At 38.4% G+C, this 18,264-nt stretch overlaps 1 protein-coding gene across 1 annotated transcript; it reads left to right on the plus strand.

Annotated features, from left to right (window-relative positions):
• Positions 1–11,411: 11,411 nt before the first annotated feature.
• LOC146522699 (uncharacterized) lies at positions 11,412–17,186 on the plus strand. Its single transcript, XM_085153590.1, has 4 exons — positions 11,412–11,635; positions 13,850–14,170; positions 14,927–15,111; positions 15,738–17,186. The coding sequence occupies exons 1-4, from the start codon at positions 11,521–11,523 to the stop codon at positions 15,810–15,812; spliced, it is 696 nt and encodes a 231-aa protein (XP_085009716.1). The 5' UTR covers positions 11,412–11,520; the 3' UTR covers positions 15,813–17,186.
• Positions 17,187–18,264: the final 1,078 nt, after the last annotated feature.

Raw genomic sequence — 18,264 nt, forward strand, 5'->3', positions numbered from 1 at the left:
CGGCTTCATTACGTAATTTAACAACAAGCGGGAAATCGGTCTAATAAAGTGTGTCTTGCAAAGATGGAGACTACGGAGACGAATAAAACTAATATCAGAGGCAAGTCGCCTAAATGTTTTCGAATTTGAATGATTTAGCTTAAGCTAATGGCTTGCTAAAAGTGGTTTGATGTTTTACGGGTCACATAGAAACAAGTGACCGACGTGGAAATGTAGGGAGATTAAAATTTTGGGAATATGGATTGACAATACTGACTCTAGTTTACTAAATTGGAATAAGAAAGAAAATGAAATCAGAATAGAAATTATGAAATGGGAAAATAACGATACAAATTATAAAACACGTATTAATATTGTAAAATCACATATAATTTCAAAACTTCTTTTTCTTGCCACAATACTTCCTCCTCCGAGGAAAACCGTAATGAAAATAAGTAAAATGTGCATTAAATTTATCTGGGGATCCAATCGCGAAGTGACTAAGAGAAAATTTATGTACAAGAGTAAGAAGCACGGAGGATTGGGAGCCCCAGACTTGGAGATTGTTTTGCGAATCCCTTTTATTAAAAATACCCAAAGTGCAATTTCTCGGGGTGCCCCGTGGGTTCGAGGGAAGGAGGAATTGTGGCATAAAAAAAGAGGCAGGGCCAGAGCGGGCGCACCATACCACAGACTTATGTATGGAGACTTATCAAACCAATGGGAACATTATAGTCTAAATATTCTTCAAGATAATACAAAAAATATTTATAAACAAATTAATGGAATTAAAAATGAAGGTATGATTCAATATAAGTATGTAGATAAAGACGAGAATCCTTCGATAGTTAAAAATATACAAGACAAATTATTGTCCGAAAGCATGAGAGATGTGGTATGGCTCATCTCGCTCGGGCGCCTCCCTGTGAGGGCAGTGGTTCAGTGGAGTTGTTTTGTCACCACTATGGAATGCCCTATGGTAGACTGTGATGAAGATGAGACTTTGGAACATCTTCTATTGAACTGTTATAGGACAACTGAGATAAGGCAGAAGATGACAGAAATTGGTTATGATGTTGATGCTAACATTAAAGCAGTTAAATATGGTTTGTTTAAAGAAAAAATGGGTGATGACAAAAGGAGGCTCTTTTGGTTAATAATGTGTGTAATAAACACCCATATTTGGAAAACCCGTACCAAAGGAGTGATAGAACAAAGGATGATAAGTAGTGATGTGGTGAGTAAACATATCATTACAGATCTGCGGAGAAGGAGAACAATGGACCTGAAACTTGGAAGAGTTTTCCCCTGGAATGTATTGAAACTGTAAGTTTTAAAAGTGTTTTGTGAACTCAGATGCTCGACTTTCCTCCTTGTTTTCTTTTTTCCTTAATGCGTAGTATGTGATCATGGTTTTGTATATGTAATTGTATGTAAATTATATATGTAAATTTGTATACTTTAAATAAAGTGTTTTTTTAAAAAAAAAGAAAAACGTTGTTTCCTGTTTGTGATAACACAAGTAAATCTTTTGCTCTCTATATAAAACTTACAATAGTTTAGTTTCACTCATGATTGTCTAACTCATATAAGTATGATATTACACTTTTCTTCTTAGGATATATGTTGGGTTAATGTCATATATTTTTTAAGAAGTATCCAAAACATGCAAGTTTCGTTTATATAATTTTTCAAGGGATCTTATATGTATTTTCAGTCTTATATATTTTTCATACAAGTTTCACACAAGACAGATAAAATCCTTATAAGATTTATATATATCTTTTCCATATGTGTGTACTCAGTCTGAGGACTTTGGAAGTGTTATTTCCTATGGAGACAGACTGGGACCTGTCAGTTAGGAAGTTCAAGATCCAGTTGCAGAGAGTGATGTTTATTCCCAGTTTATTCTTTACCAGCCTCTGGGGAATGACAGTGTTGAATGCTGAGCTGAAGTCATTAAACAGCTATCTGACATAAGTGTCCTTTTTGTTGAGATGGGAGAGAGAAAGGTGAACAGCAGACGAGATGGCATGATTTCTGGAGCATTTTGGGCGGTAGGCAAACTGTAGTAGGTCCAGATTCAGTGGAAGGTGAGTTTTTATGTGCCTCAATACCAGCCTCTCAAAGCACTTTGTGATGATGGGTGTAAGTGTCACCGGCCGGTAGTCATTGAGGCAGGAAACAGTGACACTTCTTAATCACTGGGGTGATTTTTGTAGTTTTGATGCATAGATCAGTGGTGTATTTAAGATTGTCCAATCTGGGGGAGGGGTGAAGCCTTGTATGCTGAATGTTTGAGTAAACAAGGTCTAACATGTTGTCCCCTCTTGTCGCAAAGTCAATGTTGTGATGAAATTTGGGAAGAACTGATTTTTATCAGGTATCGCTCCCTCCTTTTATGTGACATTGGCAGGACTTTTGTTTTGTTGTAATTATAAAAGACCAAATTGGTTGTGAGAGTTGATCATTCAAGATCAGCTCAGCAGACAAAACACAGTTTAAGTGTCATGGTGAGCTGTGCTGGAGGCTAGAGTAGGGCCCAAATACAGGACTCTGAGACAAAATATTAACTTAAAGAGGCAGCTTTTTTTCATGTAGTAATTACATAAAGCAAAGTACAAGACAAAACACTAAAAGAAGCAAACAAAACCTAAACTTGAACTCAGATCTTGGCAACTGAAGCACTCATAACCAGACATAACTGAGAGAACATGAAAGACACTCTATGGCACAGCTACTATGGAGAACATGACAAAGAACAGAGGGCACACATGAAGGATAACGAGGAGATGGATAACAGGTGTGAACACAGCTGGGACTAATCAGTCATGGCCAGACACGGAGGAAGGAAAACTGGTTACACTTTTTGTTTTCTTTTATTTTTCAATACCAAACTGTCATAATACACATAGGTACATATAGAAATAATAATATTTTCCTTTTTCTTTTTTATAGCATACAAAAAAAACATAAATGGGATGAGTACCTGAATACCCCCACTCCCTGCCAATAATTTAAAAATGAATATGTTACAGAGGAAATGAATTAACCCATACAAAATATACAAAAAAAAAGCAAGAACAAGAAATCAACAATAAGATAGTAGTGCGTATCCTTATAGTTTAATATTAACATTAATAAATATTGATATAAATCTTAACAAATATCAACAGTAGTAACAATATTAATATCAATATTAGTGATTACTTGCACAGCGGTTGAAACAAATTAATAATGCTGGAATATCTTTAAATAAAGTATTCTTATAAGGCAGAACAGCCACTGCCGGGAATAGCAGAACAATTTGTACACTGTCATATGGTGGACTACAGAGAGAGTTCTACTTTTCTAAGTATTTAAGTAATGGTTTCCAGTGAGTAAAAAATCTATCGGATTGGCCTCTGATGGAGAATTTTATCTTCTCCAATTTTAAGAGTCCTAAGATATCCTGTAACCAGACTTTAATTAATGGTGGCTGAGATGATTTCCACAACAACAAAATTATTTTTCTAGCGATGAGAGGAGCAAAGGCAATAAGGTTATTTTGAATAGCTGTAGTATGAAGGTTATTTGGTGGTTTGCCAAATATAGTGATATGTGGAGTCGGAATCAATTTTATATCCGAAATTGTTTTGAAGAATTGATGCCAAAATTCAGACAACCTAGGGCACGCCCAGGACATATGAGTAAGATTGCAAGGTATCTGTGAGCATCTGTTACATTTATCATCAAATTTATCTGGGTAAAATTTTGACAGTTTTTCTTTACTGTAGTGTAATCTGTGGAAATTTTTAAATTGTATTAATGAAAGTCTGGCACAACTACAAGACAAATTAATGGCCCCTTCCACTCCCTCCCACAACAACTCATATGGAGTTCTGACTCCCATTTCATCTTGGTACTGTTTAAAAGAGATTCACTAGGTGGAGAAGCTAGTTTATAAAGGTAAGAAATATGACCCTTTAACAAAGTTTTGGCTCTGAGAACCAAGTCTATCCACTGGAAGTTGGGATTTGTGGAAATAAAGGTTGAACATTTCTTTGCAAAATTTTGCACCTGGAAGTACCGAATAAAATCGGATTTATTGAAATTAAAGCGAGTAACTAGTTTGTTAAAAATTGCAAAAACCTCATTTACGTATAGATCATCAGTACCAAGTCCTTTATGTTCTAAAACAGAGAATCTTAAGTCCATATTTGCTGGAACAAATAAGTGATTGTTGCAGATCGGGTTTGCAAGAGGGAGGGTGAGCCAAACAAAGTGTCATCTTATTTGTGACCAAATTTTTAATGTTTCAGTAACAACTGGGTTGGAAGACCGGTTTAATAAGGATGATTGTGAGGTATCACATGCTAAAGCAAGTAATGACGAGGAACAGGAGGCTGCTTCACTCTGGCACCAATTAGTATAGGGAGACGTACACCACAATAACGTATTATACATGTTAGATGCCCAATAATACCCAATTAAATTAGGCAATCCTAATCCTCCTGTCATGATTCGGCTGTGTGGCAGGCAGGAAGTGGACCCAAACGCAAGCTCACAGAGGCAGGAATGAACTCAAAACACAGCTTTATTGCTGGAGGGAAACGGCGAAACAAACTGATAAGAAACTACACTGGGAAGCAATACACTAGCACACAGAGAAACACACGGCCATAACAGAGGGAGACGTGGACATAAATACACAGAGGTTTAACGAGGGAGGTGGGAGCACACGGGGAACACAGCTGACACAGATAATCATAACGAGAAAGGGCAGGAGCAACACAACATGACGCATACTGACGGGAGACTGTCAAAGTAAAACAGGAAGTACACAGAGGCGCAGACAGGAGGAGACAGGGAGCACGGGGAGAGCACAGACATAACAGGCTGGGGAAAACATGGAATAAAACACGAGGGGAAACGAGGGCTCACAGATACACAGAGGGGCACACAGGGGGTAAAAGTCACAAGGGGAAGTCAAATAAGGAACAAAATACAAAAATACATGAAACTAAGAATGCTGGGCCAACATGGCCCAGGATCATGACACCTCCAGCTGATCTATCCCCATAAAGCAGCGAGCGACTAGCCCTTGGACGTTTACCGGCCCAAATAAATGATGAAATAGCGTCATTTATAGTTCTGAAATAATTAGGCAGACAAATGGACAAACTTTGAAATACATATAGATATCTAGGTAATACATTAATTTGAATAATTTGAATCCTACCAGCTAAAAACAGCGGTAGGTAGTTCCATCTTTGAAGATCAGACTTAACTTTCATTGTAAGTAAAGTAATATTCTGTTCCAGCATTAATCTCAGAGATCGTGAAATTGCAATTCTGAGATAATTAAACCCCGAATTAGCCATTTGAAAGGGTATAGTTGATGTAGGTATGTCTGCAGCCATTTGATTAACTGGAAAGTATTCGCTTTTGGAGATGTTAAGCTTATATCCCGATAAATATCAGAAAGAATTTAATACTGATAAAATGTGTGGGATATTTAGTAGAGGATCATTCACATAAAGAAGCAAACCATCTGCATAGAGCGACACCTGATGTTTTATACCCCATCTATCAATCCCTCCTAATCCTTTCACCATTTTTAAAGCTACTGAGAGTGGTTCAATCACTAATGCAAAACTGGTTACACTTAACACAGGACATATGACTATCAAATTAAACAGGAAACACAACAAATATGGAGACGAGGACTAAGATACGTAAGCTTGACACTCAGACCAAGGGAGAAACAGACTTGGGCACATAACTGATTGGGGACACAGAGAGAACATGGAAGATGTAGACAAGAGAACAAAAAGAGAAACATGTAACACAAGGTTGGCACAGTGACAGAAAACTAAAAACTAGAAATTCTAAATGTAACATAAGACCAAACAATGCGAGAACCAAATCCACAAATGACACAAAATCGAAGAATATTGGAAAAACCTCAAAACACATAAACACTGAGTCACAGACCCAATGCCATGACAAAAAGCTGGTTATACAAAGAGGGAAGGATGATTTTTTTCGTCAGCCCTGTTACATCACAGTTGATGCAACTTTCCGTGAAATTGCACGTATTGTACTAACAGAACATGCTGCAATATTATTTCTCAAATTTTTTTTCTGAATCTCAAAAAGCTGCTCTTTCTCAGTTTAAGTTCAGATAAGTCTTTTGTTGCTCTTGCTCTGTGTCACAGTTTGATATGAACTATTGATGGACGACCTGCATATTTTTACCCGTATACATGTCATGGATTTATAAATATAAGCTTTTTCTTCATGACCTGCTTTTGTTGTTAAAGCATAAGGATTGCCCACCTGTTAAGGAGCACATACAGACATACACGCATGCATGCACTACGATCATTACAGTAAAGAATTCTGATCTAAAATTAAAAATATATTACCTCTGTCGTGGAAATTTAATTAGCCAAGCCTGCTGACATGGTAGTAGCAGTAACAACACCTTTATTTCATGCATGAAGACAGACGTCAGTCGGGGGGCACTGGGAGCCATCTCTGAAGATGCCCAGTCCAGACCTCATTTAAATACAGTCAACAGAACAAAACGCTGTTGTTCAAAGTTTTGATATCCTCCAAAGAAAGAGTTCACAGAAAAGATGTAAGACAGAGAAACGAGTCCCGGACCCCAAACAATGTAAAACTTTGTCAGGCCCCAGCTCTGTGCATGTGTACCCATAGTTGCTCTTTGAGGTTGGAGCTGATCGCCAGCTTCTGAAAAACAAATATAATTGGTGAAATACTGAACGAATGCCGGATGTGTACCAAAGAAATGATATAAATAGCTCTTTTTTCATATCCAGCACTCTGTATGTAAGAAAATCTAAAAATATAATAGAGTTCTCAGCAGACTCCATAACGTAAACAACACAGACAGTGATTATTATCTTTAAAAAGAAAAATTCTAGTAAAAATCATCTTACCAGTATCGACACGATGCCTTGGTAAAGATCATGCAGTGATGTTTCCAAGTGTCATCATTTCCTTACAAATGCATTTGGAGATCAGCACACTGCATCTTATGCAGTCGTATTTGTTGGAGAAATTGATTGTCATTAATGAGAATGATTTACGTGTAAAGAATACATGATCAAAAACAAATGCCTATAAACTGTTAACACATGACCTATTGAACCTGCCAGACTGTTTCATGTTATAACCTTTTAAAAACTCACAGAGTCCTGCAAGATAGAGGAACTGAAACTGCGACTGCGCCTGCCAGCTCCTGTCATCTCAAAAGAAAGACATGTTTTACAAGGACTAAATATGAGGAAGTCACATGACCATTGCTTCTATGTGTCCTAATACGGTTGTGCACCATAAATCTTCAAGCCGATTAGAAGATTTCTTTAAAGTTTTCCACTGCAAGTATAACCAGCTACAAGTTCCTGTTTTTATAGTTCAGAAAGATGATCACACTCGTTAAAGGGTCACGCCATAAATGGTGACAGGAATTGCCCCCCCCCCCCCCCCCACACACACACACACACACACACACACACATACACACATACACAGTGACACTGATGTTGCTCACACACATGCCTGCTAAAGACTGTCACGTGTATTTGTAATTGCATATTCATGCATGATCACTGCTCGCAATAAAAAGTGGGAAAGAGGGAACTCAGGTTTGGAGTTGCTTGGATGGGCGAGTGGTAGCACTGCTCACCTCAATGCCCCCCCCTTGCCGGCAAGAAAACCAATTGAGCTCTGAGTGTCTTGCTTCATTCACAGTGACAGGTCTCTGAGACAGCGAAGTCTGTGAGTTTAGGCCTAACAGTATTCTAGAGGCTGATCTAAAGAATTCCACACAACAGCTACAGTTATAGTCTCTGGTCTCCTCCCCCTACTGTAAATGCCCCCATAATGGTAAAATACTGATACAGTAACCAGTTAAACCAGTTAGTTTAGTTAGATGTGTCAGGTTTGGTCGTGAAAGTCGACTCCAGTGTGATGTTGTGGTTCTCCTCTGCCTGCAGGTGTCCATAAGTTACGGTACTTCCGCAACTAGCTAGTGCTACAGAAGAGAAGCAAGCATAAAGGTAGTTTTTTAAGTGTCAGGTAATTTTACATGTGATGTTTCTATCAGCTCATCAAACATCAGCAACTATTTAAAGGTTGCAGGTTAGTGCAGGATAAACAGGTTAGTTTACTGCACTGTGATCGATTTAAAGTAAACAACAGTGTGTGACTGGTGCACAGTTACTGGGGTTTCATTGTCTGAGTTAGCTTACATCAAGTGTAGCAGAGATTCATATGAATTTAATATAATAATAATAATAATAATAATAATAATAATAATAATACATTTTATTTGAGGGCGCTTTTCTAAAACCCAAGGTCACCTTACAAAGAGAAAAAGATATCAGTAAAACGGTAGATTAAAATAAATTAAAATACAAAAAACCCCAAATAAAAACAAAAAAATAAATAAACAAGATTTGACCCCAAGTTAGATCTGTATTAAAGTGAGTAAGCCAGTTTAAAAGGTTTGATATTGGGAGAAGATTAGCAAAATTATTGGGATCTGCACCAGGCTTTTTAAGAATTGGAATGACAGAAGCAGTTTTCAAAGATGAAGGAACAATTCTAGTGTTAAGGGAAGAGTGGATAATACTAGTTATGAGAGGAGCCAATCAGGGAAGACAAGCTTTAACTAACATGGTGGGAAGAGGGCGAAGCTGTGGAGACTGTAGTCACCTCACAAAACCTATAGCTAAACCAACCAAGAAGGTTGGTTTAGCTATAGGCCTTAGTGTGGGTGTAATTGTGCAGAGACAGAGGAATTTATTGACGGTCGGGGTCTGCCTGTCATAAAAGGAAATAGGAAGCCACTGTTGGGGGATGCTAGGACTGTATGGAACAGATAGGAAAGAGAGGGGAAGTTTGTTACCCTTCTCCCTGAATGTGATAAAGGCTCACAACTGTCACAAGTTAGAAGTAGGTTTGCAGGCAAAAGCGGAGTCGCAAAATTTCCGTAGCAGAGTACTGAAGCAGAGCTGTCGCCAGTAGATGGGCGATGGAAAAAAACAACCCAGGTGACCACGGACCACACAGACACCCTATGGACAATGTTTCCTCTAATTTTTCATGTGTCTGAGCGAACACACAAACTCCCTGAGCAGACACTTGGACCACTGTGAGCAACAGCAGACGTGTGCACTGTGGTCACGGCAGCATAGAATCCATCCAAGTTACATGGTTTATTAAATAATCAAATTACAGCATTTACATTTATGTCAGACTACTTTTAATTAACTGCTTTAGCCCACTTACGATGAACATTAAAGTAAAAATAACTTGAACTCCAATTTTCAAAACACAACTTTCTTTCCTTTTTTTTTATAAAGCTCTGACTTGTATTATGAGTCTGTGGTCTGGGAGAGAGTCCTGCAACTCTGTGTGCAAAATACAGTAAATAATGACCAATGTTGGGCTATTAATTATATAGTTACTTCTTCAAAAAAGTTACTGAGTTATGCAAACAACAAAGTTTTTTGCAGCTGTTTACCTAAAAATGCAGCCAAGGCGGTTTTTTAAATAAACATTTCAAATTATTTACAGAACAATCAGCTGTTCTGCATCAAATTTGATGCAACACAAATTATTTGTGCCACTCCAAAAATAATTCCTGTCCACTATGAGATAAAGGAGAACAACAGCCTGATACCTGCAGGCCTGACAACAGGAGATGTATCACTGCTATAACACCTGTAACACTCAGCAGTCGCCTCATTGTTCTGACACGCACAACAAAACTATTGACTACACTACACACTAACTACACAAGATTTGCGCTAAACGTCGCAAATCTGTTTCATCTCAAAACACCGCCGTCACTCCTAAAACTCCCCCTTCCTAAACAACTAAATGCCATGTTGCCATATTGTTTTTTGATTGGTCCACATGGTACATTTTTCCACCAATAGGAAAGGCTGGGGGGCTGGGAGGGGGGCTCCTCCTCACAGGCGCAGAGTGCTTTCGAGCGTTTTCCTTATAAAATGCCATTTTTACAGTTTCTTCCCGCAGTAAATATAAACGATAGGAAAAAAACAAACATTGCAAATTTTTTTTTTATTATAACTCTGGTTTTACGTGGCCTGGTATCATTTTTAAATTGTGTTATAAAGTCCACACCTTTTTCCCTCAATTGTTCCGTCTGTCCTGCTCACATCTCCAATGGTTGTACACATTGTCATTAGCGTGGCTTCATTCCACATCAGCCACGCCGCTTTGCATTATTGGCTGGACTATGGGATAAGTTGGCATCGTTCTAATCCCATATGGGAGCAGCCAGTCACTTACTGACTAACACTGTAAAACAGAATTGTTAAATTTTTTATTTTAATTTCAATTCAGGTTAGATTTTTTTTGTACGCAAAGCAGATTTTCTGTGCGCAGAGACCGTGCCAGCAGTGCGCAATTGCGCACGTGCGCAGCTTAGAGGGAGCATTGCCTGTGGATCCACATCTTAATCAGGGCCGGACACTAAATGTAGATGGCTGGAAAAGGCCCAATGAGGGTAAAAGATCAAACACACAGCTGAAGCACAAGCAGTAAAAACCTGCAAATGTTGCAAAAACAAATCAAAACAGGATTACGCTTTAAAAACTTGATTCAAGTTGTCGTCATTAACTTTAAAACCAAAATAAAATGAGAATAAATTGGTGAGCAGCGGCAGCCAAATCTGCCAGCGTTCACTTAGCCGATTGCCTGTAAATATAGAAATATCCTCCAAAGAGCTACATTTATTTTTACTTTAAATACATTTCAGACCCTTTACTTTTTAGTTTTACTTGTTTAAAGAAGTTGAATTAGTATTTCAAAGTCTGAAACTGTTGTCATTGACATTTACGGCATCAGAGAAACTTCACAGTACTGATCTACAAACAGGCAGATTCATAAAGTTAGATATGTAATGTTTTGTACACGCATACGTTTCATTGTCACATCATCATACTCATTAGCGTGTGATGAATGCAACTAAAAAAAGGAAGGAAACAACTTATTGAGTAACTTCAGTTTTCTGATGATCTGAGAAACACAGGCGGAGTGAAGTGTCAGACGTTGTTCTTCTGAAGTTTAACAATTTTTCTGCATCAGAATGAAAATCCTCCATTTTCTCTTTTTCTGCATCTTGTCAGGTGAGGACTGATGATCTTAATGTTGCTCTTTAATTAAAAAATATTCAACTTCATAAAACAAACTTTATACACTAAAATTCATACACTAAATAATGTTTTGATTATCTATCTTTTAATAATTTTATTTATTTAATCTTTTCATCTGACCGATCCAGCTGGGCTCGTCAAGGCAAAACCGAATATCTGGTCTGCAGCCGAAGGAGCAAATGCTTCACTTAGATGCCCTTCGACTTTGTCTTTAAGCACAAAGTTCTTCTGTAAGGAAAAATGTGAGCGAGCAGAAGATATCCTCATTAAAACAGATGGAAACACAGCTCAGAGTGGGAGATACAGCATTAATTATAAAGATGGATCTCCAGGAACAGGATTTATGTCTGTGACCTTCACACACATGATCAAGTCTGACTCAGGACTGTACAGGTGTGCTTTAGGAAGATCTTCTGTTCCAGATACATACTATGACTTTGAGGTCAGAGTTTCAAATGGTGAGTTTGTACGAAAATTCCCTGAAATAAAAAAATATGAAGAGCCCTCACTAGCTCTAATTTAGCATTATAGACCATGTTTAGATCAAGCTGTTTAATTAATAAATGCAATTTTAACATGATATACCATGTAGGTGTACATTTTATACAGCATGGAAAAAATTTCTTTCTTTGGCTCTCGGAGGAGGTGGACGCACTTTTTCTCCTCTCCCTTATCTTCCCTGCTAGTTCTTATGTCCTTGTCTAGTCTCGTGTCTTTTTTGTATTACTTTCCCTGGAACACTCTCTCACAGTCTGGGTCTAAAACCTAAAAGAGAATTATGGATTTGATCAACTGGTCTCTGAATGCTATTGACACCCTTTAACGAGAAGTCTGGGCTCGGGAGAGCCCGAGTGCCCTGGAGGGACTTTCCCTGCCTGATACATGATGGACGGGTGGCAGAGGATCGTGTGCCTGGCGGGACTGTCGATCGAGGACGCTGAAGATATCTACCTATTCGGGACCATGATAACAGGGTTCTTGCTGAACGGAGCTGGCTTGACCCTGGCTTATCGGAGAATTAAGAGAGCGGAACCGGCTGTTCAAACCCCCACAAGGCTGCCCGCTGGGATTGGAACGACAGGTGCGACTTCTCAGAAAGGGCTCACTGAAGGCAGCATGCTTGAGAGCTTGGAGGCGCTTACGACTGCAGTGAATGCTCAGAATAACACCTCTGAGCGTATGTATGTTGGAATACATCAGGAAAGAATCAACTCAGAACAACATCTCTTGGCGGAAGCTGGATTACATCTCGGATCAGTTAGCTGCAGTCGTGAGGTCTCAGAATCTGCTATGTGAGCAAAAGAGTGACAAGACCACAGAATCGACGGCTAATAACATCATGGAGAAACTCGCAGCTATTAACGGGAGATTGAGAGACCAGTGTCGGAGTGTTAAAAACAGCTTGAAATTCTCATGAATCACCATCATAATGCGTCTACCCCTTCGGCGCCAGCTGTGGGCTCAAGGCTGGAGCTGAACAAAATCTCCCTGATAACGACTGTGTTTAGTCTGTTCCTTCCCATTCCATGCAAGGCCACCCGGGTTGGCTGGAAGACTGTTTACTTAGCCTGGCGGGGCGAAGGACACTGTCTCAGCTGAACTATGGACACGCGCACACATACATATACTGATACTGATAAGCACTCACTGATTCATCACCCTCCCTATCCAACGCCACCTCCAACGCTTACCTCCCCCATGATGTGGACATCGGGTCACCTGGAGGCTCAGTCGAAGATTGCAGCGGTCCCAGATCAGATGTACACACTGGAACTCTTTCCCATGTTGCTTGTCTGTGTTTATTGTGCTATGGTGTGTTGATATCTGTGCATTCCTGTATTATCCTTTTGTGTTACACATTTCAATGATTTTTTCCTCGCTACCTGGCCTGACCTGTCTTCCCAACGTGATGTTTGTATTGTATGTACGGTCGGCAAGGTCTGTCATCTCGGTTGTGGGCAAAAGACCTGCAACTGACAAATAAAGGCTATCTTATCTCATCTCATCTCAACTGTACTTTGATAAGTTGAATTGACATTCTAGCACCTCAGTGTAAAGCATACAACAATATGTAATGATTTATGGATTCACATTTCAGCTAAAACCAACTCAGTTTTACACCAAATCCAACTATCAGTCTAAAGCCAAATCTGTCTCTTGCTCATATATTTGTTTAACTAATTTTGAGTATCAGTATGATGGGTTATATCATGATTTTAATAGCGAAATTCTACTAATGTAATGTCTATAATGAAGAGTAACAGAAACAATTTTTGTTTCATTTGAGAAACCTTAAAAAAATTGATGATCTTCCAAGAGTCTCATCATGCTAATAACAAGTTAGTCAACTTTTTATGTAAGTTTTGATACCAGGCTTATCTTTTAGCCCTGACAAATGCACAAAACAAGACACATGTAAAAACATTCCAACTCACCCCTGTGTACTTCAAGAGCCTGTAACTCTGCCCTATAAGTTCATAGTATGAAGTTAACATGGGTTCATTGAATATTGTACAACAAAATGTGTTGATTGTGAGAGCATCAGGTAAGGATGTGTTTTTTTCTGATTTAATATGAAATAATAACTGTGTTTATTTTATCAACGAAATGTAATTATAACATAACAGCTTACAGGTTCAGTTCAGACTAATTAATGTTCTTCTATTTCACAGAACTGGATAGAAATGCTGGTTTTTATCGAACACAAACTGAGGGAGAAAAGATGACATTAGTATGTTCCAAAACTGTGTATGGACACAGGAAGTTCTTTTGTAAGAATGACTGTAAGAATGAAGGGGAGATCCTCATTGACACAACTAATAACAAATCTGAGAGTGGAAGATACAGCATTGAATACAGACCAGGATCTACAGTTGGACTGTATATGACCATCACACAGCTGACCAAGTTAGACACAGGACGGTACAGGTGTGGTTATGGAAACCCTCTGTCTCCAGATTTGTATAAAAACAATGATGTTCATGTGATTGATGGTAAGTTTCTTTTCAAGATGGTAAAACATTTTTCATATTTTATTTTCCTTGAAATGCTACTACTACAAATAGTAGATGATCACAACTCAGAAAATAAAATTAACAAAATTAGAACACAAATAAATAAAAATATGAAACTCCCCACCTTCTGATTTGAGGTGAGATTGTTGTTACTGCCAGAGATCAGCTGATTCACTGGCTGAGAGATCATTGCACCTTTTAAGAACTTTCTAAACTGAAATAGAGGGTTTGACATTTTAAAAAGTATTTTCCTTTAAATTGTCCAACTTTCTTTTTTTGAAGTCTGAATGATCAGTCTCTGAGTATTATTTTTTTGTTGTTGTGCTGGCCAATCTAATCCACTGTTCATTCACAAATGCAAAAACTACTTCTTATGATGCTCGTATAAGCATGTATAGTAAGTTTCACAATCATATTCTCTTTTAATCAGTGCACATATTACATACAAAAAAATATTTTAAAATCATTTCAAATCTAATTGTGTGCTTTAAATGCATTGTTGGAAATTATCATGGCGGAGCTAAAACTGAGGGGACATCATCTACCATTTTTGCTAAAGCTGAGTGTTTCTACGCATGCAGGTGCATTTTGTGTTTGATACATTTTTGTATTTGCCCCTGTGATAACATGATTATTATTTTACTGCATTTGTCTGTATCACTATTGATTCTGATTTTTATGTGTGTATTTATTGTACATCGATCACACCTGCTTCCACACTACAAACAACAACAGCAACACAGAGTGAAAGTGTCACTCCAGGAGTCTCTACACATTGTCCTGACTCCTCCTGGCTTCTGGTTGTGCGTGCGTCCTTGGATGGTGTTTTGCTGATGGCTGTTTTGCTCATGCTCTTCTACATTAGTAAGACAAGGAGGAACTTTGGACTGAACACCAGAGAAAATGACACAAACATGGAGGTGAGTTTGTGTCACTTGTTTTCTGTCTGTTGTTGCAGGTTTCAGTGAGTGTAGTTGATCTCTGCTGTCAGTGTGACTTTCTCAGTGAAATTTAGTGAAAATAAGTGATGTTACCTGTTATCAGAGTTTCTTCACCAGCAGAGGGAAGTGAAGACAAAGCAAACTTTTATAGCAGACAGAAACATGTTTATATAATTATGTAGATATGACAGCATACAATATATTTTACTGACCTTTCTGAGGTTATTCCACAACATCACCATTTCAGGGTGTCATATTTAAAAGTGTGAACGCACCGTTAGTCCTGTTTCCTGACACTGCAGCACATGTATGCTGTTCTGAAGGAAACCTGTTGAACTTCTTATGATATTTATAATCTTTGTTTCTCTGGAAAGGAGGTGAGCTGGCTTCAAACACAAAAACAGTAAGCTAGAGTGTGATTTTCACGACATATTCTGCACCACATCTCTGTGCTTCTTTTATTTTGAAAGCGTGTGCACACCTGCGGACCACTTATGTGCACCCCTGCCTATAATACCTGTTGGGCCGGTCTCTACTCAAAATGCAGGGGCCAATGTTTTTGTGCCAGTCCAGCCCTGCTCATGTTTTATGTTGTTTATTTTCAGTTTTCTGCTGGGTACGAGAACTCTGATCCAAATTCCAGACATAAAGAGCCCGAAAGGACCATCATTTCATTTTGAAATTTTTGAGCACATTTCTGCAATTTTATGATCACCTCCCATATTATTTGCTTCACTGTGTTTCTGTATTTTACTGTACTTTTGTAACTTAAGTAGTTGTATATGGAATGTTAGCAAGTAAAACTGATTCACTGTTACGATGACGAAGAACCCTGTCTGTTGTTACCAGTAAGGTTTTTACTTTCTTTGTAATTATTGTTCCCAAAATGTAACTTTAACTGGTTGTTGTACACATTTGGTTTTAACTCATATAATTTTGTTTAATGTACGATCTACAGATTTATGTGATTACTTCTGATATATTTAAAACTACTGGCTGTTCTTAGAAGACACAAAATTAACATTTTTTTGAAAATTCTAAGTAATGTGATGTTTCCTTAAATTGAGTACACATCTTTCTTACTGAACTTAAGCACAAGCCTAATGTTAATGCATCCTCTTGTGTTTAATAAATGTTTGTATTTGCCCGTATTGTAATATGATTATTATATTGCTGCATTTGTCTGCATTGCTGTTGATTTAGTATTGATTTGTTTTGTGTTTATTGTTCAAGGTCAATGTTGATCTTGGAAAAAATGTCCTGAAACCACATCAAGTAAAACATCACATGGAAGCTGTAGGTTTCGGGAGTTTAGTTTTCAGTTTCCTTTGTACCTTTATGTTTTGGATCTGTACAAACCTGCCATCAGCCTGCAATTATCAGCTCTTCAGTTCTAGGGATGCAACGATACCCATTTTTTCAAACCGATACGATACCGATCCTTGGATCTGAGTAATTGCCGATACCGAGTACAAAAACCGATACGTCTACCACACACACACAGAAAAAATGCAATGAATTGGAAGACAGTTTTTTTTTATTCTCTGTCAATAAAAAAAAATCAAATATTAATAAAAAAAGACCACAAAAATTAAATTTCAAGTAAAAAATAAAACACTTCTCTTAAATCGTCCAGTGTCCACATTGTAAACAAACAAACAAACAAACAAAATAACTCAAGTATTTTGGAGTCTCCAGCTTTCAGACATAACATTAATGAACCTATTGCAGAGTATCCACATTGTAAAAACAAATAAATAACTGAACTCTTTGGGTCTCTTTCCCGCTTTCAGATTGAAAAAATAAACACTTCTGTTCAGAATAAAACAAATAAAACTTAGGTTTCAGAATAAAATAAACACTTTTGTTAAATTATTGCACAATGTCCATATTATATCCAAACAAAATAACAGTGAACTATGTGGCACTGTCTACAGCTTTCAGATTTACATAACATTAATGAACCACCTATTGCAGAGTGTCCACATTTTAATCAAACAAAAAAACTTCAGTCAGCAAGCAGTGGTGTGACCTCCTAACTAAACTGTTTTTGGGAAAGTGAGAGGCAGGTTTTTTTAATGAAAACAATCATCTCTGCATGATCAGCTGTGAGCCTGTTTCTGCTTTCATTCACAATGTGTGACACTGAGCTGAACAGCCCTTCACTATCTACACTTGTGCATGGTGCTGAAAGGTATCTGTCCGCCACTTTAGCCAGGTTTGGGAAACACACTTTATTAACCATCCAGTATTGTAGAGGTTTGTCTTCTCGTAAAATTGCGGCCTCTCCAAGATATGTCTCTAACTCTACACTAGAACCTACCGCAGCTCTGCCCACCGATGTTAATGCCTGCTCATCTGCAATTTCATCAAACATGCTGTCCAAACTAGTTGTAGGCTGGTCACTGCGTGCTTTTCTTGAAGGTGGTTCATTCAGGTCATGATCCTCCTCTCCAGGCAACCTGAGCAGCTCAAGTTTTAGCATCTCCTTAGCATTTGCAGCAGTTGTGGTGCTGGAGAAAAAACGATTTTTATATCTAAAACAGAGAAAGAAAAAAGTTAGCTGACAATTGTTTTGCTTACTATTTTTTTTGCAGTAACACGGTTACATACACAGTCATTTTCACACATACAGTCACAGACACACAGAGTTGCATACACAGTCACATTCACATACAGTCAAACAGTTACACACACACAGGCACAACACTCACCTGGGATCGAGTAATGTGGCGATGCTATAGAGTGGGTTGTCCTCCACCTCAGAGAACCGCGTCCTGACAGCTGCAGCCAAGGTTCCCTTCATTGCTTTGATCCCATGGTCCTCATCAGTCTCCCTTGTTAGAAATCTGTGGAGCACAGTGACCGCTGTAATGACGTCTGCAGCCGTGGCATCTGAAGAGCTGACTTTTCGAGTTAACTCCTCGAATGGACCCAGAACAGATATCACCTTCTCCAGCAGTGTCCACTGGTGAGCCGTGAGCGTATCAGGGAGTCCATAATCAGACACAAATATTCCCAGAGCCCGTTTCTGCTTGATCAATGTCTGTATCATATAAAAGGTGCTGTTCCAGCGGGTCTGAACATCTTGCTGGAGCCGCTTCACAGGCTGGTTGATCTGCAATTGAATGT

The sequence above is a fragment of the Neolamprologus multifasciatus genome, chromosome 3 (assembly GCF_963576455.1).
Source record: "Neolamprologus multifasciatus chromosome 3, fNeoMul1.2, whole genome shotgun sequence".
In the NCBI taxonomy this organism is placed as follows: domain Eukaryota; kingdom Metazoa; phylum Chordata; class Actinopteri; order Cichliformes; family Cichlidae; genus Neolamprologus; species Neolamprologus multifasciatus.

Coding starts and splice junctions, on each gene's coding strand:
- LOC146522699 (XM_085153590.1), top strand. CDS start 11,521: ATGTCTGTGACCTTCACACACATGATCAAGTCTGACTCAGGACTGTAC. Junction 14,171..14,926: donor TGATGTTCATGTGATTGATG/GTAAGTTTCTTT, acceptor AAACAACAACAG/CAACACAGAGTGAAAGTGTC. Junction 15,112..15,737: donor AAAATGACACAAACATGGAG/GTGAGTTTGTGT, acceptor GTTTATTTTCAG/TTTTCTGCTGGGTACGAGAA.